Below are 24148 nucleotides of genomic sequence, written 5' to 3' on the forward strand. Positions count from 1 at the left end.
GAGTCTCAGACCCTGGATCTCAGGTCTTCTATGGCGGGACTGTCAGGAATCCTGTAAGAGCATCCCATCCACACAACCTCTTGCCATAAAAACAAAGCAGAATGTGTGGTGAAGGAACTCCGGGTTGACAGAGCCTTATCCTTGCTTCAAGCAAAGTGCTAACAAGATGCTGAACAGAGTGACGGTGGCACAAAGGTTAGCGCTTATGACTACGGATCAGAAGATTCTCGGTTACGGAAACCAAGAAACTGTATGAGAGAGTGCGTAAGTGTATGAGTGGCACTTGTGCAAGCGGAGCAGGGACGTGCCAGCGATCAGAATGAACTGGAGTTTGTGCCAAGACTGGCTTTCGAGAGTGGCAGTTCCCATATGGTCTAGCGGTTAGGATTCCTGGTTCTCACCCAGGCGGCCCGGGTTCGACTCCCGGTATGGGAAGGCTTGAGTGCTTTTGCTTCTGTCCTTTCTGGCCAGCGGTCGGACTGCAGCTACGTTATAGCATGTGGTTGTGGAACTGCCCTGTAAGCCTTCGATAGCTCAGTTGGTAGAGCGGAGGACTGTAGGTGGGATGATGGCAATCCTTAGGTCGCTGGTTAGACTCCGGCTCGAAGGACATCTTTTGCGCTCAGAGCCGCTTTCTTGCCTTCGCCAAGTGAGTTAACCACTCCTCAAAGTTCAGCATGGAGCTGAAAAGGAAGTTCCCTGACCGGGAATCGAACCCGGGCCGCGGCGGTGAGAGCGCCTAGTCCTAACCACTAGACCACCAGGGAAGGTCTGCGTAAAGGTTGGCCTCAAGTCTAGCTGTGGGCCTCCACCCAGGTGTGCTGCAGCTGCTCTGACAAAAATAACTAACGTTTGCAACCTCCTCCTGGAGAAGAGAAAGTCTCAGAGCCTGGATCACAGTTCTTCTTGGGAGGGACTGTCACATGCTCGGTGTAAGAGCATCCTATCGACACCACAACTTGCCATGACAACAAAGCACAGCATGCGTTTTAGGAACTCCATGTTCACCGAGCCGTGTCCTCTTTCCAAGGACCATGCTAATGAGCACTGCTGATGCGGACTGGGCCAGTGGCGCAATGGATAACGCGTCTGACTACGGATCAGAAGATTCTAGGTTCGACTCCTGGCTGGCTCGTTCAGGATTTTTTTGCGTTGCTCTCAGTGCAGTGCGGTCGCGGTTTGCCCCTGCCGGAGTTGTTCGGTTCTACTCTGGAGTGAATCGAGTTTCTGGGGCCGCCAGCTCAGAGCCTGTGGGGTGCTCTCCTGGGTTCAAAGGCTGCCCCAACCGCTCTCATGTCTTGATCCCGTACATCCCTCAGGACTTCCAGAAGAAACCAGTACAGCCACTCTCCTGGGAAGACGGCAGTGACAGCTTGTAAACCAAAATGTTTGCTGTGAGGCTAAGGCGTTCTACTGCAGCACAGATACGCATTCGAAAAGCATACAATATTCAAAAACAAAGTGCCAACCTAAAACAAGATTGCAGTCAAAATGACCACCTCAGACAAGTGTGAGCAATGTTTCAGTCTCTGTTATACGTCGGCAAATATGCCACACAGTGCAGACGCTCATACTACTGAAAAGGAAGTTACCTGACTGAGAAAGGTATAAATAGAAATCGGAGCCTGCTCCAAACGACCTGGTCAGCCCCAAGTGGGCTGTAAAAACCTCCTGGAGTTTTCATTCATTTAATGTCTGGTACAAGACACTGCGTCCAACTAGTTATGTTTGAATGTCAAACCAACCCCAATCCTTAAACCAACCTCACAGTTTCCTGCTGTGTTTTATCAACCTCCCAACCTACCCCAACTCTTAACCCAACCTCACAGTAACAAACCTCCATGTGGGTTTCATTGATTCAATGTCTCGTACATGGCACAGAATACAACCTATCGCAGTTTATTAAAATCACACCTACCCCAGCCCTAGGCCCAACCACACGGTAACCTGCTGTGTTTTATTCAATTTTACTCCTACCCCAACCCTAAACACAACCTCAGAGTAAGCAGTTTATATATTTTTTTATTTTTATGAATGTCTACTACAGCTACATCAATCGCAAACCCAGCCTACGTGCGGTATAAGTGCCTACCACTTAGAGGTCATCCAGCCGACTTGCAGTGTAATCTCCTCCACTTGTAGGTCTCTGAGCTGCAGCAACACCTAAGGGCTCTGACACATAGACACAAAAGAAACCATTGCTTTTGACCTACTCTTGGAGAGGAGAGAGTCTCCGACCCTGGATCTCAGGTCTTCTATGGCGGGACTGTCAGGAATCCTGTAAGAGCATCCCATCCACACAACCTCTTGCCATAAAAACAAAGCAGAATGTGTGGTGAAGGAACTCCGGGTTGACAGAGCCTTATCCTTGCTTCAAGCAAAGTGCTAACAAGGTGCTGAACAGAGTGACGGTGGCACAAAGGTTAGCGCTTATGACTACGGATCAGAAGATTCTCGGTTACGGAAACCAAGAAACTGTGTATGAGAGAGTGCGTAAGTGTATGAGTGGCACTTGTGCAAGCGGAGCAGGGACGTGCCAGCGATCAGAATGAACTGGAGTTTGTGCCAAGACTGGCTTTCGAGAGTGGCAGTTCCCATATGGTCTAGCGGTTAGGATTCCTGGTTTTCACCCAGGCTGCCCGGGTTCGACTCCCGGTATGGGAAGGCTTGAGTGCTTTTGCTTCTGTCCTTTCTGGCCAGCGGTTGGACTGCAGCTACCTTATAGGATGTGGTTGTGGAACTGCCCCGTAAGCCTTCGATAGCTCAGTTGGTAGAGCGGAGGACTGTAGGTGGGATGATGGCAATCCTTAGGTCGCTGGTTCGACTCCGGCTCGAAGGACATCTTTTGCGCTCAGAGCCGCTTTCTTGCCTTCGCCAAGTGAGTTAACCACTCCTCAAAGTTCAGCATGGAGGTGAAAAGGAAGTTCCCTGACCGGGAATCGAACCCGGGCCGCGGCGGTGAGAGCGCCGAATCCTAACCACTAGACCACCAGGGAAGGTCTGCGTAAAGGTTGGCCTCGAGTCTAGCTTTGGGCCTCCACCCAGGTGTGCTGCAGCTGCTCTGACAAAAATAACTAACGTTTGCAACCTCCTCCTGGAGAAGAGAAAGTCTCAGAGCCTGGATCACAGTTCTTCTTGGGAGGGACTGTCACATGCTCGGTGTTAGAGCATCCTATCGACACCACAACTTGCCATGACAACAAAGCACAGCATGCGTTTTAGGAACTCCATGTTCACCGAGCCGTGTCCTCTTTCCAAGGACCATGCTAATGAGCACTGCTGATGCGGACTGGGCCAGTGGCGCAATGGATAACGCGTCTGACTACGGATCAGAAGATTCTAGGTTCGACTCCTGGCTGGCTCGTTCAGGATTTTTTTGCGTTGCTCTCAGTGCAGTGCGGTCGCGGTTTGCCCCTGCCGGAGTTGTTCGGTTCTACTCTGGAGTGAATCGAGTTTCTGGGGCCGCCAGCACAGAGCCTGTGGGGTGCTCTCCTGGGTTCAAAGGCTGCCCCAACCGCTCTCATGTCTTGATCCCGTACATCCCTCAGGACTTCCAGAAGAAACCAGTACAGCCACTCTCCTGGGAAGACGGCAGTGACAGCTTGTAAACCAAAATGTTTGCTGTGAGGCTAAGGCGTTCTACTGCAGCACAGATACGCATTCGAAAAGCATACAATATTCAAAAACAAAGTGCCAACCTAAAACAAGATTGCAGTCAAAATGACCACCTCAGACAAGTGTGAGCAATGTTTCAGTCTCTGCTATACGTCGGCAAATATGCCACACAGTGCAGACGCTCATACTACTGAAAAGGAAGTTACCTGACTGAGAAAGGTATAAATAGAAATCGGAGCCTGCTCCAAACGACCTGGTCAGCCCCAAGTGGGCTGTAAAAACCTCCTGGAGTTTTCATTCATTTAATGTCTGGTACAAGACACTGCGTCCAACCAGTTATGTTTGAATGTCAAACCTACCCCAATCCTTAAACCAACCTCACAGTTTCCTGCTGTGTTTTATCAACCTCCCAACCTACCCCAACTCTTAACCCAACCTCACAGTAACAAACCTCCATGTGGGTTTCATTGATTCAATGTCTCGTACATGGCACAGAATACAACCTATCGCAGTTTATTAAAATCACACCTACCCCAGCCCTAGGCCCAACCACACGGTAACCTGCTGTGTTTTATTCAATTTTACTCCTACCCCAACCCTAAACACAACCTCAGAGTAAGCAGTTTATATATATTTTTATTTTTATGAATGTCTACTACAGCTACATCAATCGCAAACCCAGCCTACGTGCGGTATAAGTGCCTACCACTTAGAGGTCATCCAGCCGACTTGCAGTGTAATCTCCTCCACTTGTAGGTCTCTGAGCTGCAGCAACACCTAAGGGCTCTGACACACAGACACAAAAGAAACCATTGCTTTTGACCTACTCTTGGAGAGGAGAGAGTCTCCGACCCTGGATCTCAGGTCTTCTATGGCGGGACTGTCAGGAATCCTGTAAGAGCATCCCATCCACACAACCTCTTGCCATAAAAACAAAGCAGAATGTGTGGTGAAGGAACTCCGGGTTGACAAGAGCCTTGTCCTTGCTTCAAGCAAAGTGCTAACAAGGTGCTGAACAGAGTGACGGTGGCACAAAGGTTATGACTACGGATCAGAAGATTCTCGGTTACGGAAACCAAGAAACTGTGTATGAGAGAGTGCGTAAGTGTATGAGTGGCACTTGTGCAAGCGGAGCAGGGACGTGCCAGCGATCAGAATGAACTGGAGTTTGTGCCAAGACTGGCTTTCGAGAGTGGCAGTTCCCATATGGTCTAGCGGTTAGGATTCCTGGTTTTCACCCAGGCGGCCCGGGTTCGACTCCCGGTATGGGAAGGCTTGAGTGCTTTTGCTTCTGTCCTTTCTGGCCAGCGGTCGGACTGCAGCTACCTTATAGGATGTGGTTGTGAAACTGCCCTGTAAGCCTTCGATAGCTCAGTTGGTAGAGCGGAGGACTGTAGGTGGGATGATGGCAATCCTTAGGTCGCTGGTTCGACTCCGGCTCGAAGGACATCTTTTGCGCTCAGAGCCGCTTTCTTGCCTTCGCCAAGTGAGTTAACCACTCCTCAAAGTTCAGCATGGAGGTGAAAAGGAAGTTCCCTGACCGGGAATCGAACCCGGGCCGCGGCGGTGAGAGCGCCGAATCCTAACCACTAGACCACCAGGGAAGGTCTGCGTAAAGGTTGGCCTCAAGTCTAGCTGTGGGCCTCCACCCAGGTGTGCTGCAGCTGCTCTGACAAAAATAACTAACGTTTGCAACCTCCTCCTGGAGAAGAGAAAGTCTCAGAGCCTGGATCACAGTTCTTCTTGGGAGGGACTGTCACATGCTCGGTGTTAGAGCATCCTTTCGACACCACAACTTGCCATGACAACAAAGCACAGCATGCGTTTTAGGAACTCCATGTTCACCGAGCCGTGTCCTCTTTCCAAGGACCATGCTAATGAGCACTGCTGATGCGGACTGGGCCAGTGGCGCAATGGATAACGCGTCTGACTACGGATCAGAAGATTTTAGGTTCGACTCCTGGCTGGCTCATTCAGGATTTTTTTGCGTTGCTCTCAGTGCAGTGCGGTCGCGGTTTGCCCCTGCCGGAGTTGTTCGGTTCTACTCTGGAGTGAATCGAGTTTCTGGGGCCGCCAGCACAGAGCCTGTGGGGTGCTCTCCTGGGTTCAAAGGCTGCCCCAACCGCTCTCATGTCTTGATCCCGTACATCCCTCAGGACTTCCAGAAGAAACCAGTACAGCCACTCTCCTGGGAAGACGGCAGTGACAGCTTGTAAACCAAAATGTTTGCTGTGAGGCTAAGGCGTTCTACTGCAGCACAGATACGCATTCGAAAAGCATACAATATTCAAAAACAAAGTGCCAACCTAAAACAAGATTGCAGTCAAAATGACCACCTCAGACAAGTGTGAGCAATGTTTCAGTCTCTGTTATACGTCGGCAAATATGCCACACAGTGCAGACGCTCATACTACAGAAAAGGAAGTTACCTGACTGAGAAAGGTATAAATAGAAATCGGAGCCTGCTCCAAACGACCTGGTCAGCCCCAAGTGGGCTGTAAAAACCTCCTGGAGTTTTCATTCATTTAATGTCTGGTACAAGACACTGCGTCCAACCAGTTATGTTTGAATGTCAAACCTACCCCAATCCTTAAACCAACCTCACAGTTTCCTGCTGTGTTTTATCAACCTCCCAACCTACCCCAACTCTTAACCCAACCTCACAGTAACAAACCTCCATGTGGGTTTCATTGATTCAATGTCTCGTACATGGCACAGAATACAACCTATCGCAGTTTATTAAAATCACACCTACCCCAGCCCTAGGCCCAACCACACGGTAACCTGCTGTGTTTTATTCAATTTTACTCCTACCCCAACCCTAAACACAACCTCAGAGTAAGCAGTTTATATATTTTTTTTTATTTTTATGACTGTCTACTACAGCTACATCAATCGCAAACCCAGCCTACGTGCGGTATAAGTGCCTACCACTTAGAGGTCATCCAGCCGACTTGCAGTGTAATCTCCTCCACTTGTAGGTCTCTGAGCTGCAGCAACACCTAAGGGCTCTGACACACAGACACAAAAGAAACCATTGCTTTTAACCTACTCTTGGAGAGGAGTCTCCGACCCTGGATCTCAGGTCTTCTATAGCGGGACTGTCAGGAATCCTGTAAGAGCATCCCATCCACACAACCTCTTGCCATAAAAACAAAGCAGAATGTGTGGTGAAGGAACTCCGGGTTGACAAGAGCCTTGTCCTTGCTTCAAGCAAAGTGCTAACAAGGTGCTGAACAGAGTGACGGTGGCACAAAGGTTATGACTACGGATCAGAAGATTCTCGGTTACGGAAACCAAGAAACTGTGTATGAGAGAGTGCGTAAGTGTATGAGTGGCACTTGTGCAAGCGGAGCAGGGACGTGCCAGCGATCAGAATGAACTGGAGTTTGTGCCAAGACTGGCTTTCGAGAGTGGCAGTTCCCATATGGTCTAGCGGTTAGGATTCCTGGTTTTCACCCAGGCGGCCCGGGTTCGACTCCCGGTATGGGAAGGCTTGAGTGCTTTTGCTTCTGTCCTTTCTGGCCAGCGGTCGGACTGCAGCTACCTTATAGGATGTGGTTGTGAAACTGCCCTGTAAGCCTTCGATAGCTCAGTTGGTAGAGCGGAGGACTGTAGGTGGGATGATGGCAATCCTTAGGTCGCTGGTTCGACTCCGGCTCGAAGGACATCTTTTGCGCTCAGAGCCGCTTTCTTGCCTTCGCCAAGTGAGTTAACCACTCCTCAAAGTTCAGCATGGAGGTGAAAAGGAAGTTCCCTGACCGGGAATCGAACCCGGGCCGCGGCGGTGAGAGCGCCGAATCCTAACCACTAGACCACCAGGGAAGGTCTGCGTAAAGGTTGGCCTCAAGTCTAGCTGTGGGCCTCCACCCAGGTGTGCTGCAGCTGCTCTGACAAAAATAACTAACGTTTGCAACCTCCTCCTGGAGAAGAGAAAGTCTCAGAGCCTGGATCACAGTTCTTCTTGGGAGGGACTGTCACATGCTCGGTGTTAGAGCATCCTATCGACACCACAACTTGCCATGACAACAAAGCACAGCATGCGTTTTAGGAACTCCATGTTCACCGAGCCATGTCCTCTTTCCAAGCAGCATGCTAATGAGCACAGCTGACGCGGACTGGGCCAGGGGCGCAATGGATAACGCGTCTGACTACGGATCAGAAGATTCTAGGTTCGACTCCTGGCTGGCCCATCCAGGATTTTTTTGCGTTGCTCTCAGTGCAGTGCGGTCGCGATTTGCCCCTGCCTGAGTTGTTCGGTTCTACTCTGGAGTGAATCGAGTTTCTGGGGCCGCCAGCACAGACCCTGTGGGGTGCTCTCCTGGGTTCAAAGGCTGCCCCAACTGCTCTAATGTCTTGGTCCCGTACATCCCTCAGGACTTCCAGAAGAAACCAGTACAGCCACTCTCCTGGGAAGACGGCAGTGACAGCTTGTAGACCAAAATGTTTGCTGTGAGGCTAAGGCGTTCTACTGCAGCACAGATACGCATTCGAAAAGCATACAATATTCAAAAACAAAGTGCCAACCTAAAACAAGATTGCAGTCAAAATGACCACCTCAGACAAGTGTGAGCAATGTTTCAGTCTCTGTTATATGTCGGCAAATATGCCACACAGTGCAGACTGGGCCAGTGGCGCATACTGTCACCTGTAAGTTGTGGTTATTCTTGGTTACACCGGCCAATCACGTTCTGAGTTGGAACCAAGATTTTTTTAAATTCTTGGTCATGCTGGCCAATCACGTCCCGAGCTGGAACCAACCTAGGATTCACCCTATTCTTTGTTACGGCAGCCAATCATGTTCCGAGTTACAATGAACGCTATGGCCAATCAGAGCCCTTATACCATTCAAGATTTGTACTGTAATAACAGATTTCGTTGCAGATTAATTCGGACAACAATTGCAAACTAAGTATTTTTATAACAAGTTGGTTTAAATGAATAACCATTACAGTAACGTTGAATACTACAATGTTAAAAATTGTCCCGTTAAAAAACAGTAAAATACTGCCAGCTGCAGTTGCCAGCAATGTACTGTTATTTTACAGTATGTTGCTGTAAAAATACATGGACTACATTGATTTACACAATACTCAAGTGAACTCATTTTGCTCACTGAAAGCAACTGCCTCAACTTGGTCAACTGCTGAATGAGTTTATGAGGTAATGTGCTATATATGCTTAGAAGCATACTTATAATGATAACTTATTTTAGTTAATTAGAAAAGTTTGGTTTAACGGTAATGTCTTATTTTTCACATCAGCACACATACATGTAAACCTGGAATCACCAGAGAGATTCTGACTGCATCAGCAACTAAACGGCCGCTATCTTTAAATAGAGAAACATGCAGAATAACATCAGCAGTTCATTGTTCATCTTTAACTCATACACTGGCTCTACTCTCCTCCACAACGGTGACAGAGAGAAGAAATTAGCTTCAGGTCTTACAGTAAAATACTGTTTTTTCCTTGATTTAACAGTAATCTACTGGCAGCTGTGGTTGCCAGCAATCTACTGTTTTTTTACAGTCTATTTCCGTAGTTTAAATTAACAGTATATTACTGTTAAAATACATTTTACACTGTGTTTTTACCTCTCACACCTTTAACCCTTTAAACCCCAGAGCATATACTTCAGTTTTAATTGAAGTGTCCACACTACTGAGTGTTCAAGAAACATGTAGCAAAGCTGAAGTAAATTCATTAATTAACTGACTAATTAAATGATAATGGAAGATTAACAATGAATAAATGAAGAAATACTGAAGGGAAAAAACAAGAACAGAACATACAAAACTTTAGTCACAGCTTTATAATGAAATAACCTGAAGAACAACAAATGATTAAATCATTTAAATGATCAGCGGATGATTAAACAACTCTACAAACATCATCACCAGCTACACTTATTACTTAATACATGTATTTTTGTATAACATCTACTAAAGTTCTTCTTGAGAAAAAGTTAAAGTTTTATGTCACCATCATGGAGAACAGAGTTTGCTTTAGTTGGGCTCTTAGCCCTGTCATATTTAACATTTATATATCTTGGCTGCTGCAATTGTTAAGAACTTTGTTTAAAAAGCTCATTTGTTGTGGCAAGCCAGCCAAAAACCTAAATAAGATCTGGTGATGTTCATGTTGCTGTTAAATGGCAGAGTCTGTTCTCATTTCGTAAAATAAAATTTACTGCTCCTATTCAATGTTTAATCTATTGTTTTACATTATATGTCTATATATGGTAATGATTTCTGGAAGTTTTTAAGAATATCTTGGACAATAACACTGCTCTATGGTGTAAATCGCACTCAAAGAGACATCAATAATCAGCATATGAACCTCAATAATGGTGAAAACAAATTTAACAAAATTTAACAAAATTAACAGTTTAACTCACAAACAGGCAACTGAAAGTCTAAACATAAACAACAGCAGAATAAAACACAAATAAAGAAAACTGTTAGACCATTATACAACATTTATTTATACCGCAATGCATGCTGGGATATTTGTACAGTGCCACTCCCAGCATGCATTGCAGCATGAAACATTTGAGATGTTAACATTGTTGAGATACAAGGTCAGATTCATGAGGTCTGAGTGTGTATTTGTCATAACTGAACTGTTTTTGTATGTTATTTCTTAACTGTTAAGTAATTACGGAGGTATCTTTTCTGTTTCCACTTCTCATTAATTAAATTAATACCTGCAACTAAGCATAAAATCTATTGAATGTGGCCCTTCTTCCAGATTTATACCAAAACATTTATCAGAACTAATTTCAGACAAATAGATTTCTCTATTTATTGACTTCCCAACTTTATTGCTATAGTACAAACATTTTGTAAACTCTATATTCAAGCAGATGGAAAGTCTTCTTAAATAAGTTCAAGGGTGAAGAGATTAACTAAATCAGCCCCTCACTCCATTACGGTGACACAAAAAACACCTTAATTTCTGTTGGATCTCAATGAGAATAGTATGGAAGTCAAATCAGTCAGTAATAAGTGTGTCTGCTGTTGTTTGTGGAGTTGTTTAATGATCCTCTGCTGAGACTGAAGCTGTTTTATTTTATTTAATGCTGTAACTCAAGTCACTGTTTGTATTTCTTGTTTATTTTCTTCAGTAATTGTAATTATTAACAGCAGGTGTTCATCAGTGTCTGAATTCACTCATTAGTGTTCATTAAAACTGTCAGGTGAACTATATTAGTTAACTAGTGTATGAAATAGTGAACAAGGACACAAAGCGTGATTTCAAACACAGACTTCAAAACATCGAATCTGAACTCTGTTAGCTCACAGTTTTCTGCAGTTGGTTACTTTCTCGAAAACAAAAATGTTACCCAGAAAGCACTGTTTTTAACAGAATATTACTGTTTTAGTGAAAAAACATTATTTTACCGTAGAATCTGACCGTTTTTTAACAGCAATTTTTTACAGTGCAGTATTCACTCTATATTTACTTTTTCTTGATTTAAACTGTCCTTTAATTCCTTTCTAACCTCTACTTCTTTATGTGCGTTTGCTTTTTGTATTGATTTACTCATTTTAATCGTATACTTTTTAATTTCATATTTTGTGTTATCCCACCATATTCTTTTATCTTCATGATACATCTCATTTTGTATTTCAGTATTTATCAAGTCCACTATTGGCTTTCTATAAGGTTCTCCTTTTAAAATTTCTGTATTTAAAATCCATATCCCTTTTCCTCTTTCGTTTTCATTAAAATCAATCTTCATTAATAAAAACTTGTGGTCGCTTAGCGCTGTTTCTTTAAAATAAACACTCTATAAAATCACCCAGTTTTTCCTTGCATAAAATAAAATCAATCCTACTTTGCTTTAAGTTACCAGCTACTAACTGTCTTCTTGAATATTCTTTTTCCTTCATTCCTTACTCTCCATATGTCCACTTTTGTGTGCTCTGCCATTAGTTTCTGCAACTCTTTTCTCCCAGTGTCCTTCCTTAAAACCATGCCATCCGCTAAATCAATTCTATTAAAAACTGTGTTAAAATCTCCAATTAAAATAGTTTCTCCCCATAAAATCATTAGATCATTTATTCTGTTAAAAAAGTCCTTCTTTTCTTTTTCTGCTACTGGAGCATGAATGTTACATAATGTTGTATTATTTTCTCTCATTCTAATAGCAAGCCATTTTCCCTCTTTATCATTGTATATTTCTTTTTGGGGGGGGGGCGCAGATCTGCAGAGTGGATGCGCGTGTACTGATCAGCTGTGTTGTCGCGTGCGTACTGATCAGCTGTGTTGTCGCACGCGTACTCAAGAGCGATGTTATCGCGTGCCTACTGAAGGGCGGGGGCACTTTTGATCATTTTGGAGGGCACTTTCTATCCAAGACTAAAAAGGGCATGTGCACTGCACAGGTTGAGCCCTATGTGTGCACGTGCCTGGTCAGGCCCGTTGAGGGGTGTCAGGGGTGGAGTGAGCGCAGATCTGAGTAGGGGCGAGAGGTGTGTGCGATGTATTTAACGACTGGTTTGCAAGAAATTATCATTCATTTGCGGGCATTTGGGAGTCTCTGTGCACTTGCGGGATACTCCTAGTCTTAGCAACTGGATGAATGTAAAGGAGGATTAAGCAAAATTGTTTCTACTCTATAATTAATGTTCTCAACTCACAGCAATAAAACTTTACAATGAGTGCAACAGTTTGTATTCTATAGTTTATTATTATAATTTTTCATTTTCCATATCTGCAATTCCTGTATTTTGGCATTTTTTTGCAGTCCACTTAGAATCCAACATGGAAATCAATGTTTTCTTTATTGGCATTGATTGTTTTGAAATGTAAATGTCATTAACATGCCTGTGTTTTAATTTCTGTAATAAATATGGCTGTCAAGCCAGGATCTTAATGGTTTATTGTGGGTATGTTGTTTGCATGAAGAAATCTGTGTTACAAGTTAAACAAAAATTCTATTAAACAATTATATTTTGAATTTAAATAATTTTTTGTCTTGCGTTTACATTAATTTTACATTTAAACAGGCAAAATTACAAGTTTCAGTATTTTAAATGTGATTAATCGCTATAAATTTTTTTAAAAAGGTGCGATTAATTAGTTAATTTTTTTTAATCGATAGTCAGCACTAATATATACAGGGAAAGCTGCCCTCATATCGAACACACACTCACATATGCATAGGCTTATATTATTATTTTAAAAATTAACAGAAAAAAGGGCAATTTCTCTCCAGAAGGAAAAAAGGGCTCTTAATACAATGTGTGCCCCATTCCTATCTCTCCGCACCCCTCGTTGAGAACCAAGAGAATCGCTTTCGAGGTTAACTAGGCAGCCGCACACTTGACCCGTGTGCATAGAGTAGGTGAGATCAAAGTCCCTTTAAGATATTCTATAGTCTTTGCGTGAGCTGGGACGCGGGCAGTGGACCAAACCATTGTGAGGAAGGGAAGAGAGATCTCTCAGCTGTTTCTAAATGCATTTTTTTTTTGTGTTTTTATTTTTTAATTTGCTCCATCTTGCTTTTCTTCAAAGGACACAGATGTTTAATCAGCTGTTGTTCAGTGGTGAATTAGAAAACTTAACTATTAATATTAAGCATCACCACCGTCCACCCTACATCTACGCACCTGTATGAAGTAGTGTTCTAGGTTATAACGATGCGTAAAGAATGCTCCGGCTTCAATACAGTGCGTTACAGTACACGACTGCCCCCTACTGTTCATGTCTTTATTTGCTAGACCATCTTTCCGTGCTAACGCGCCATATGTCGTGGCCATGCGAGATCACTTTGTTTCATGCGCGTGTTAGTTCATGCCAGATCTGTATATACATTTACCTGATTTTATTTTTTTTTACTTTCTGTTGCCTTGTCACCTGCTAAAAAAGCGGGGGATAAACTTTTTAGATTATTTCCAGGCAGAAGTGATGCCTGTAACAGATGTAAGCAGTCACCTGCCGATTACCTTCACATGTTTTGGTCATGTTCAAAATTAACAACCTTTTGGTCTAATATTTTTACAATTCTTTCTCAAGCTCTTAATATAATCATCACTCCTGACCCTCTGACTGCCCTTTTTGGTTATCTTCCATCCCCAACTACACAAACATCACGCTGCGTCATTGCCTTTACCACCTTGCTCGCCAGGCGCGCAATTTTCCTCAAATGGAAACATGTGTCCCCTCCCTCATCAGAAAACTGGATTAAAGAGATTTTTAATGGCATCTATCTTGAGAAACTGAGACATTGTTTTAAAGGATCACTGAACTCCTTTAACAAAACATGGAGTCCCATGCTGTCAGTCATTGAGAACCTTAACATTTCAGGAACTGCTGACTAGAATTTCGAAAGGGAGAAAGAGAGACTTCTAGTTTCTATTTTACATTTTCATCCTCTGTATTTACCCATATATTTATTGTTATTTATTTTATTTATAATTTTTTTTCTAATGTTATTATTTATTTGTTTATATGTTTATTATTTATTTATCAGTGTCTTGATTCACCGTTACATACTTATTGAAGGCCTCAGAAAATAGGGAGGGGTGGGAGATGGGAGGGATGGTGCATAGAAGGGGGTAGAAAAATGTAAGGTTGTTTAAAGAGTTCTACAGATTTCTTGTTTTTATTGCTATGTATTTCATGTCATCTCTTTGCTGATAGGACTTCTATTTTTCATATACATTTGCAAGTTTGTATAATATCTGGAAAAAATGCAATAAAAATATTGGAAATAAAAAAGCGGGGGATGTAGCTTCTTGTGTGTCAAGTGATGTAACGGAAGTGGGTGGAGCTAGAGGGGAACGTCGGTGGTGGGAGCGACAGAACAGAAAAGCTTGTTACTGCTGAAGAACGTAATAAAAATAAGCTAGAAGCTATTACTTGTGTGTGTGTGTGTGTGTGTGTGTGTGTGTGTGTGTGTGTGTGTGTGTGTGTGATCATCTAACATCTACACAAGCCATCCAACTTCCCCTTCCACCACTACAATGTCTATCCATCCATCCATTTATTCATTTTATTTTGTAAATGTGCTATTTTTCAGGCTGATCTCAAAAATACAGTAATTTTTACTGACAGAATTTTAGGTGCAGCCTAGGACTGTCTCTGCCATTTGCAGATAACGTTGTCTTTTTGGCTTCATAGGACATGGAGTAAGTGGGACGGTTTGCTGCTGAGTGTGACATGGCAGGGAAAGAAACAGCACCTCTAAGAAACCATTGTGCTTGACTGGAAAAAGGTGGCCATCTCCAGTTTGGAGGAGAGTCTTTACCCCAAATGGAGTTCAAGTATCAGGGTTTTCCATGAGGAATGGAATGTGAGATTTAAAGATGGATCAGTGCAGCGGCAGCAGTAATGCAGTTGATGTGGTTGTCTGTTGTGGTGAAGGATCTGAGACGAAAGGCAATGTTCCTTATTTACTGCTCATTCTAGGTTCCTACACTCACCTATGGTCATGACTGAAAAGAACAAGATCTTGGATACAACCGGCCACATTTTGCGAAGTGTTATGACCCGCTTGTTAGAGTCGCACCATAAGAGTGCCAACAAAATAGCCTGAATGCAAATTATTTATTATAAAAGTAACTCATAGAACAAACAATCAAAGCAACCAACAAATTTCTAGGGATAATAATGACGATAAAGAACTTAGGATAAAATCACAACACTTTAACTACATGACAAAAGTAATGCAAAACAAAACCATAAGGTTAAAGAGCCAATGAGATGGCAGGTCTTGACATGTGGACTCCTGAGTAGCCACAGTGTCCTGGGGTAGCTAGCACAACAACTTTTATATACCCATTGATGAGTAATGCAGGCATCCAATCAGAATTTACCACATGCTCTAATCTGGAGTCATCACAGTGTATAAATATTGTAAAACTTAATACCTGTCGCTCTGCCTAAATCCTAAAATATTCATCAAGTTTGTATTCGACTCAAAGTAAATGAAGTAAACTAGAAAAATCTAGAATCTAAAAGTAAAGAAACTTCACTAATAAAAGCTGCAACACAGGACAATTGAATGGGCTTTTAAAACTTGAGGCCCTGGTATACTGCAAACTAAGCGTCCTAGAGCTCCACCTTCTTTGATGTGCGGTGTCTTCCCAGTGATGTCTCTCATTCAGGGAGTCAGACAGTGAACATCTTCTAAAACAACACTAGCTACATGAATACACTGGAGAGAGTACAAATTTATCTGCACTGGTACAATCACTTGCAAAGAGATTTTAAGCTGCAGAGGAGCTGTTGGCCAGATGTTTATGACAGTTCTTCTCTCAGCCACCACCACGGTGTTTACGGTAAACGCGAGAAGCGCAACACATTTACAACCCCACCTACTGCAGTGTAGGAGTGTTGGAAAACAGTATACTGTCACTCAGCCTTTTCAAACATTATTCAGACATGAAACATCCAGTGCACAGAGAAAATTTTTGCTGCATTCATGTCATGTGTGTAACTTTTTTCCCTATGTGTTTCTTAAGCTGCGCCGAATGATTAAAACTCTGTAGACACTGATCAGATCTGTACGGTTTCTCTCCAGTGTGAATCCTGTTGTTTTCAGATGTGTTAACTGATTAAACCTCTTGTAAAAACACTTGTACGGTCTCTCCAGAGTAAATTGTCTGGTGCAGATTCAATTTTGGAGCTGTAATAAGCGCATATACTCTTTCACATCAGTGTGGATTTTCATGTGTTTATTAAGGTTTGCTGATCGGTTGAATCTCTTCCCACACTGAGTGCATGTGAACGGTTTCTCTCCAGTGTGGGTCTTACATAGTCAAGTGATGCAATTTCCAAGGTCAAAGTTCACCAAGCTTGAACCTTGCAAGGCAGTGAATTGCGAAACTTGACGCACAAACTTACGTTTCCAGTCTGACACATTTGCGTGCGTATGAATGAAAGTCTATGGAGAGAAAAGTCCGGTGTGACCACAGACCCCAATTTTATCCTCCTTACACTGGCTGCCTGTTAAGTTTTGTATTAAATTTAAAATATTAATTCTCACCTATCTAGCTCCTGTTTATCTTCTGTCTCGCTACAATCCAACTCGCTCTTTAAGATCTCGAAACTCCGGGCTTCTGGTAGTACCTAGAATAGCAAAGTTGAGTAAAGGAGGTCGAGCCTTCTCATTTATGGCTGCTAAACTCTGGAATAGCCTCCCTGATAACATCCGAGGCTCAGACACACTCTCTCAGTTCAAAACTAGATTAAAGACCTATCTGTTTAGTAAAGCATACACTCAATGCACCACTTAGCGGGTTTCCACACAAGTTTCTATATCTTGCTTATATACACTATGAACAGCAGCTACGCTAATTATTCTTTTTTTTTCTTCATTTCCACCTGGGGATAATCATCCCGAGGTCCTCAGATTATGCGGAGTCACTGATTGGATCCAAGACCAGCGACGAGATGATCCCAAGGTTTCCATATCCGGGACCAGGCCGTATCCTGAGCTGCTGCTGCGCTGGTGGTCGTGGGGAGTGGAGAACATGAGACTGATTCCAGTGATGCTCCAGGGACAGACGAGTCTTCGCTGAGGCCAGCTTCCAGCCTCCACTGCTGAGACTGCAGCTCTGCACAAGACTTTTGGCCAGCGAAGAAATGAAAATGGTCGTGCCCAACTGAGTCTGGTTTCTCTCAAGGTTTTTTTTCTTCACTTCTATCAGTAAAGTTTTTTTTTTCCCTCTCCGCTGTCGCCACTGGCTTGCATGGTTCAGGATCGGTAGAGCTATGCATCAATGGATTTGCTCTTCAGTGTTTGGACTCTCAGTAATGATTTAAACCACACTGAACTGAGCTGAACTGAACTTAAACACTAAAAACTGAACTACCCTGATCCAATTTATTATGACCATTTATGTGAAGCTGCTTTGACACAATCTACATTGTAAAAGCGCTATACAAATAAAGCTGAATTTAATTTAATTAAGAGCAAGTGAATGGTTTCTCTCCAGTGTGGATCCTCATGTGTTTATAAAGGGATGATGATTGGCGAAAACTCTTCCCACACTGAGTGCACGTTATTGGTTTCTCTCCAGTGTGGATCCTTATGTGTTTATTAAGTGATGATGCTTGGCGGAAACTCTTCCCACACTGAGTGCACGTAAATGGTTTCTCTCCAGTGTGGATCCTCATGTGTAGATTAAAGTTTGATGATTGGCTGAAACTCTTCCCACACTGAGTGCAAGTAAATGGTTTCTCTCCAGTGTGGGTCCTCATGTGTTTAGAAAGGGATGATGATTGGCGAAAACTCTTCCCACACAGAGTGCACGTTATTGGTTTCTCTCCAGTGTGGATCCTTATGTGTTGATCAAGGTTTGATGAGCGGTTGAAACTCTTCCCACACTGAGTGCAAGTAAATGGTTTCTCTCCAGTGTGGATCCTCATGTGGTGATCAAGGTTTGATGAGCGGTTGAAACTCCTCCCACACTGAGTGCAAGTAAATGGCTTCTCTCCAGTGTGGATCCTCATGTGTTGTTTAAGGTATGATGAGCAGTTAAAACTTATTCCACACTGAGTGCATGTGAATGGTTTCTTTCCAGTGTGGATCCTCATGTGTTTATTAAGTGATGATGTTTGGCGGAAACTCTTCCCACACTGAGTGCACGTTATTGGTTTCTCTCCAGTGTGGATCCTCATGTGTTTATTAAGTGATGATGCTTGGCGGAAACTCTTCCCACACTGAGTGCATGTGAATGGTTTCTCTCCAGTGTGGATCCTCATGTGTTTATAAAGGGATGATGATTGGTGAAAACTCTTCCCACACTGAGTGCACGTTATAAGTTTCTCTCCAGTGTGGATCCTCATGTGTAGATTAAAGTTTGATGATTGGCTGAAACTCTTCCCACACTGAGTGCATGTGAATGGTTTCTCTCCAGTGTGGATCCTCATGTGTTTATAAAGGGATGATGATTGGCGGAAACTCTTCCCACACTGAGTGCACGTTATTGGTTTCTCTCCAGTGTGGATCCTTATGTGTTGATTAAGGTGTGATGAGCGGTTGAAACTCTTCCCACACTGAGTGCAAGTAAATGGTTTCTCTCCAGTGTGGGTCCTCATGTGTTTATTAAGTGATGATGCTTGGCGGAAACTCTTCCCACACTGAGTGCACGTAAATGGTTTCTCTCCAGTGTGGGTCCTCATGTGTTTAGAAAGGGATGATGATTGGCGAAAACTCTTCCCACACAGAGTGCACGTTATTGGTTTCTCTCCAGTGTGGATCCTTATGTGTTGATCAAGGTTTGATGAGCGGTTGAAACTCTTCCCACACTGAGTGCAAGTAAATGGTTTCTCTCCAGTGTGGATCCTCATGTGTTGTTTAAGGTATGATGAGCAGTTAAAACTTATTCCACACTGAGTGCATGTGAATGGTTTCTCTCCAGTGTGGATCCTCATGTGTTTATTAAGTGATGATGCTTGGCGGAAACTCTTCCCACACTGAGTGCACATGAATGGTTTCTCTCCAGTGTGGATTATCATGTGAATCTTAAGTTTGCTTTTGCTTGCCAAAATCTTTCCACACTGAGTGCAGGTGAAACAATTCTTGTCTCTCCTTTTCAAAATACCATCAGTCTGTAAATGAGTTTTTTCCTCAATTTTGATATGATGTTCCTCCTCTTTCCTCTCATTCTCTTCAATTAGGTCTGAAATAAATAAATAACAGATTAATTTTCATTAAGTCTAAAAATCTCTCATCAAAAGCTGAAAAGTAAAAAGACACTGGAAACATTGGCTACACACACTTATTTTGATGCATGTTAAATGTAAAATAAAATCAGATCATATTTTGTTCAGTCATTAACCTGTACACATTTAAGCAGATTAAATTCATCTTTATTTATCTACAGCTTTTACAATGTAAATTGTGTCATAGTCGCCTAACATAGAAGTCATTGTAAATTGAAACGCTGTCAGTCTAGTTTTCAGAGTTTCTTGCATAATTGATCATAAAAGTAATTTTGGTCACATTGATAAGACACAGATTTGAAAGGTGTAAATGGTGTGACGACCCCGGTATTCTACTTTGGATGTGGAAGATCCTGATTAGGTGCCATGGTTACTCCCCAATTGGTTCAAAGCATATAAATGCGAGAGTGAGCTAGCTTCTGCAGGATAGTGTGGCTACTGGCCGTCTTCGCATCAAGACCATCTCTTTATTTTGGCAATATTATGGTTTTGTTTGGCATTATTTATATGTGTAGTTAAAGTTAGTTATTTTCTTTATTTTCCCCTAGACATTTGTTTGTTTCTTGATTTGTTGTTTTATTAGTTGTGTATAATAAATAAGTTGCATATATAATTTTTTTGTTGTCTGAGCTCTTTTATGTTGCAACTTGAACGAGGGGGTCGTAACAATGGCCTATTTTTATTTGTATATATTCATAATTACAACAAAATGTTTCTCTAAAATTTGTTTAGCAGACAGGGAATACTATGGATAGAATACTATGGATAAGATACTGTGGATAGAATGAAAGAACCAAAAGGGAAAGCAAAGAAGGAGGTGTTTGTTTCTTTATTAACAACTCATGGTTGAGAAACATACATCCAGTTAGATCATTTTGTTCTCCTGATCTGGAATACCTTATGCTTCGGTGCCGACCACACTGGGCACCAAGAGAGTTCACAGCTGTTATAAATACAACACAAAGCAGGCGCTAAGGGAACTGAATGGGAGCATAAGCGAGCAGGAAACCACACACCCAGTGGCAGCGTTTATTGTTACAGGGGACTTTAACAATGCCAATCTCAGGAAAATCGCTCCAAAATACTATCACCATATCACCACAAACATGCGTGGTGACCGTATTTTGGACCACTTCTATTCTCCGTTCCGGGACGCCAACAAATTCCTCCCCCGCCCACCGTTTGGCATATCAGATGACTCTTTTGTTCTGCTCTTGCCTGCTTACAGGCAGAAACTGAAACGGGAACCACCCACCTTCAAGACGTTTCAAAGCTGGACGGACCAATCGGATTCCATACTTCAAGAATGTTTTGAACTTGTGGACTGGGAGATGTTACGGACAGCTTCTGATGACGACATTAAGGGCCTACTCACACTATGCCATCCGTACTGTGCCCAGGCCCGTTTCCTGGATCGTTTGAGAAGTGTGAGTTTCCCGGATCGTTGAGAAGACCCTTAGCTGAATCGGGCTCAAGCACGGTTCACTTGGCTGGCCCTAGCCCGGTTGGAAGAGAAGGGCCTGAGCGCGGTTCACTTGGCCGGTACGTTTGTAGTGTGAGTGCAAAACGTGCCAAAACCCGAAACTGAAAGAGAGACGTGACTTTAAGGGATTGTTTCATATGGATTTATTAATCATTCTTACTGTTCAGTGAACGCAAACTGCCGTAATTTATTAAAGACGCAGACAGTTGCGCGCCTTCAGCAAACCTCCTCATTCCTGCAGCACTAGGGCTTTATGATTGTTTATAAGCGCCTAAAGTGGCGGATCTGTTCGGCGAAATATCTGACTGCGTGTAAATGCATCCCTAAGGACTGTTTGGTGAAATATTTGACTGCATGTCACTGCATATCAAACGACTGAAACGATATAACTAGAGAAATCTCCACTGTGCTGCTGAGTGAGTGAGAGCGCTTCTCACTGAACAGCGCAGCAGCGATGACGTAAGCGTGCCGAGGCCCATTTGTGGTGTGAGTGCAGGCTGTCGGGGGAGACGGGAGGGGGGACAAGCGCGGTTTGGCCCAGTTCGAGGCAACTGTACCTAGTGTGAGTACGACCTAAAGTTTACTCAAGACACCGTTACATGCTTCATCAGAAAGTGTATAGAAGACACGGTCCCAACAAAAACTGTCCATATCTAAACTGTCTAAAAATCTGTCCCTAACCCAAAACCATAGATTAATGGCGAAGTTCGAACAGCCCTATTAGTGTGAACCTCCGCCTATAAATCCAGAAATGCTGAGGAACAAAAACAAGCAAACTACAACCTCAGGTAAACTATCAAAACAGCAAAACATCAATACAGAGGTACAAGGTATAGGGGAGGAGTATGTGGCAGGGACTTAATTACATCACAGACTTTAAAAGTAACAAACCCCTCACTGTGAACATTTCTGCGTCTCTCCCGGACGAGCTCAACTCGTTCTACACTTGCTTTAAAGCCCAGGACAGCACCCACACACTGTGCGCTCCGCGGCTGATACCGAAACAGTCAGCACACTCTATTTCTGTAGTGGACGTAACGAGATCTTTTCGGAGCATCCTGAAAGCTATGGCCCAGACCTCTCCCTCTCCCTCTCTCGGCCTGTGGTTCCCACATGCTTTAAGACAGCTACTATTGTGCCCATACTGAAATAATCTAAAACCACATGCTTAAATGACTGGCGTCCAGTTGCTCTGACACCCATCTTCAACAAGTGCTTTGAGAAGCTGATTAAAAAGCACATCTGCTCTGTACTGTCCGCTCACACTGACCCTCTGCAATTTGCTTACAGGAATAATCGCTACACTGATGAAGCAATTGCTTTCACCTTGCACACTGCTCTGTCTCACCTGGAAAATAAAAGCACATATGTGAGAATGCTGTTTGTGGACTACAGCTCAGTATTCAACACTTTAGTGCCTGCCAAACTAGTGGTGAAGCTCCAGGCTCTGGATCTACACAGCTCTCTGTGCAACTAGTTCCTGGACTTCCTTTCAAGCAGACTGAACAACATATCCTCATCCACACTGATCCTCAACACTGGTGATCCACAGGGCTGTGTTCTCAGTCCACTCCTCTACTTCCTGTAAACACATGACTGTACAGCCAAACACATCTCCAACGTCATTGTTAAATTTGCAGATGACACAACAGTGGTGGGCCTAATCACAGATAATAATGAGAGGGCCTACAGAGAGGAGGTACACACTCTGACGCAGTGGTGTGAGGAAAACCACCTCTCACTCAACATCAGCAAAACCAAGGAGCTGGTGGTGGATTTCAGGGGCCTGTTTCAGTAAGGAGGTTCAAACAACTTAGAGTTTAAACTTGAACTCTGAGTTGATTTACCGAGAGATTAAAAACTCAGAGTTTTCGGTTTCAGAACAGCTGATCTGAGCTGGGTCAATCAACTTCGAGTAGACCAACTCAGAGTTAAGCGCGCACACCGTTACTTTAAAAAGGCATTATCAATGGAGCGCAGACATTACGAGTGACTATGGCAACATCTTATAAAAGAGATCACCATTTCTTTCTCCAGCTGAACTTGATGTTCTCATGCAAAGTTATAGCAAATATGAGTGTATATATTTAAAAAGAAGCAACCATCAGTGAAGAAGAGACAGTTAGCGTGGGAAAACAGCTGCTCAAGTTAATGCCTAATTTCACTTTTTAAGTATTTAAATATTTAAGTATAATAAAATAAGTAATGTAATTTGTGACGTTTATATTTTTTTTCTAAACTTTTTTATACATTTATTAGTTTTAAATGATTTAACAGTGCACTTGTGTGTCTGCCTTTTTTATTGATCAAGTGATAGAGGTTAATATAACATTTAGAAGGTAAGCAGTACTAAAAATAATTTTTAGAAAGAATAATAATCCCATTAATCTAGTTACAGTGCGTGTCGAAGGTGAATTTAATTTAATTATTTATTAAAAAAGGATAAGCCATTCTCGTACAGTTCTTCTGTGTGTGACTAAAATGTAGGCAATAGCCATGTTTCCATCCAAATATATTACATAAATTTATGTGCAAAACTGGAATATTGCATAAAAGATGCAAATAAAATTCCATCCAACGAGTCAAAGAGAAAAAAAATCATCACTTCCTGATTAAACTGGCACCAAATATCAACAGTAAAAACAGAATTTACTGTGGTAGAAGAAGCTGCGTCAATTAATTCTTTATTTAGCCTAATTAATGTACTTGCGCCTCGATGTCAGAAGACAATGCTGAAACACAATGAACACATGGGGGCGTCTGAAGCCATGAGACGCGGAGACTCTTGACACGCACCAGACATTCGGAGGTAATTAATAATATACACTAATACTGAAACAGTTAAGGCATTTTAGAATGACTAAAACAATATTTAAGACACGTTACAGTGTGCCCAGCCTGCTGGTTTGTCCATTTACACACATTTTCATTATCATATGATCATGATCTTTTTTTAATGTACATACTGTAATTTGTTCAGTAAAAGTGTTTCCATCGTAGTTTATGCGCACATTTTTTATCGAATAAAAGTTTATCCTACTCAGTTATGCGCGTGTTTTATGCATATTTTAAAAAGTTATGTGCATCATGACATTTCTATCAATCGTTTTTATGCACGTATCCAAAATGAGCATTAAAATAGGTGGGTGGAAACGTAAGACTAAGGCGAGAAATACCGCTTCATCTTTAAAAAAGGGGAGGAGACCGACAGAAACTCCGAGTTTAGAGAATAAAACCTGCTTCTGACCAGGTTAGATTCACAGAGTAAGTTACCACAGTAACTGACTCTGAGTTAAAGTTAACTCTCTTTCAGAAACAGGCTTGACTTACCCTGCTTTCTCGAGTTTAACAAACCTGCCATTTTGA

The 24148-nt window shown here is 42.7% G+C and overlaps 2 protein-coding genes and 16 non-coding genes across 18 annotated transcripts in view; 12 read left to right on the forward strand and 6 right to left on the reverse strand.

Annotated features, from left to right (window-relative positions):
* LOC137490965 (protein NLRC3) overlaps positions 1-24148 on the reverse strand; it is a 766684-nt gene that overhangs the window by 695113 nt on the left and 47423 nt on the right. The window lies entirely within an intron of this gene.
* Positions 364-435, forward strand: trnae-cuc (transfer RNA glutamic acid (anticodon CUC)). Its single transcript has one exon. It is a non-coding gene; the product is annotated as a tRNA-Glu (tRNA).
* On the forward strand, positions 524-610 carry trnay-gua (transfer RNA tyrosine (anticodon GUA)). Its single transcript is given in 2 exon segments — positions 524-560; positions 575-610. It is a non-coding gene; the product is annotated as a tRNA-Tyr (tRNA).
* trnae-cuc (transfer RNA glutamic acid (anticodon CUC)) lies at positions 696-767 on the reverse strand. The gene has a single exon. It is a non-coding gene; the product is annotated as a tRNA-Glu (tRNA).
* On the forward strand, positions 1063-1135 carry trnar-acg (transfer RNA arginine (anticodon ACG)). The gene has a single exon. It is a non-coding gene; the product is annotated as a tRNA-Arg (tRNA).
* trnae-uuc (transfer RNA glutamic acid (anticodon UUC)) lies at positions 2593-2664 on the forward strand. Its single transcript has one exon. It is a non-coding gene; the product is annotated as a tRNA-Glu (tRNA).
* On the forward strand, positions 2753-2839 carry trnay-gua (transfer RNA tyrosine (anticodon GUA)). Its single transcript is given in 2 exon segments — positions 2753-2789; positions 2804-2839. It is a non-coding gene; the product is annotated as a tRNA-Tyr (tRNA).
* Positions 2925-2996, reverse strand: trnae-cuc (transfer RNA glutamic acid (anticodon CUC)). Its single transcript has one exon. It is a non-coding gene; the product is annotated as a tRNA-Glu (tRNA).
* On the forward strand, positions 3292-3364 carry trnar-acg (transfer RNA arginine (anticodon ACG)). The gene has a single exon. It is a non-coding gene; the product is annotated as a tRNA-Arg (tRNA).
* trnae-uuc (transfer RNA glutamic acid (anticodon UUC)) lies at positions 4816-4887 on the forward strand. The gene has a single exon. It is a non-coding gene; the product is annotated as a tRNA-Glu (tRNA).
* trnay-gua (transfer RNA tyrosine (anticodon GUA)) lies at positions 4976-5062 on the forward strand. Its single transcript is given in 2 exon segments — positions 4976-5012; positions 5027-5062. It is a non-coding gene; the product is annotated as a tRNA-Tyr (tRNA).
* On the reverse strand, positions 5148-5219 carry trnae-cuc (transfer RNA glutamic acid (anticodon CUC)). Its single transcript has one exon. It is a non-coding gene; the product is annotated as a tRNA-Glu (tRNA).
* On the forward strand, positions 5515-5587 carry trnar-acg (transfer RNA arginine (anticodon ACG)). Its single transcript has one exon. It is a non-coding gene; the product is annotated as a tRNA-Arg (tRNA).
* On the forward strand, positions 7037-7108 carry trnae-uuc (transfer RNA glutamic acid (anticodon UUC)). Its single transcript has one exon. It is a non-coding gene; the product is annotated as a tRNA-Glu (tRNA).
* Positions 7197-7283, forward strand: trnay-gua (transfer RNA tyrosine (anticodon GUA)). Its single transcript is given in 2 exon segments — positions 7197-7233; positions 7248-7283. It is a non-coding gene; the product is annotated as a tRNA-Tyr (tRNA).
* Positions 7369-7440, reverse strand: trnae-cuc (transfer RNA glutamic acid (anticodon CUC)). Its single transcript has one exon. It is a non-coding gene; the product is annotated as a tRNA-Glu (tRNA).
* Positions 7736-7808, forward strand: trnar-acg (transfer RNA arginine (anticodon ACG)). Its single transcript has one exon. It is a non-coding gene; the product is annotated as a tRNA-Arg (tRNA).
* LOC137490968 (uncharacterized) lies at positions 15160-18463 on the reverse strand. Its single transcript, XM_088650773.1, has 2 exons — positions 17706-18463; positions 15160-17622 (listed from the first exon to the last, which is right to left on the reverse strand). Exons 1-2 carry the CDS (start codon positions 18418-18420, stop codon positions 17585-17587), a joined length of 753 nt encoding a protein of 250 aa, XP_088506899.1. The 5' UTR covers positions 18421-18463; the 3' UTR covers positions 15160-17584.

The sequence above is a fragment of the Danio rerio genome, chromosome 4 (genome assembly GCF_052040795.2).
Source record: "Danio rerio strain M-AB ecotype USA chromosome 4, GRCz13ab, whole genome shotgun sequence".
Taxonomy (NCBI): Eukaryota; Metazoa; Chordata; class Actinopteri; order Cypriniformes; family Danionidae; genus Danio; species Danio rerio.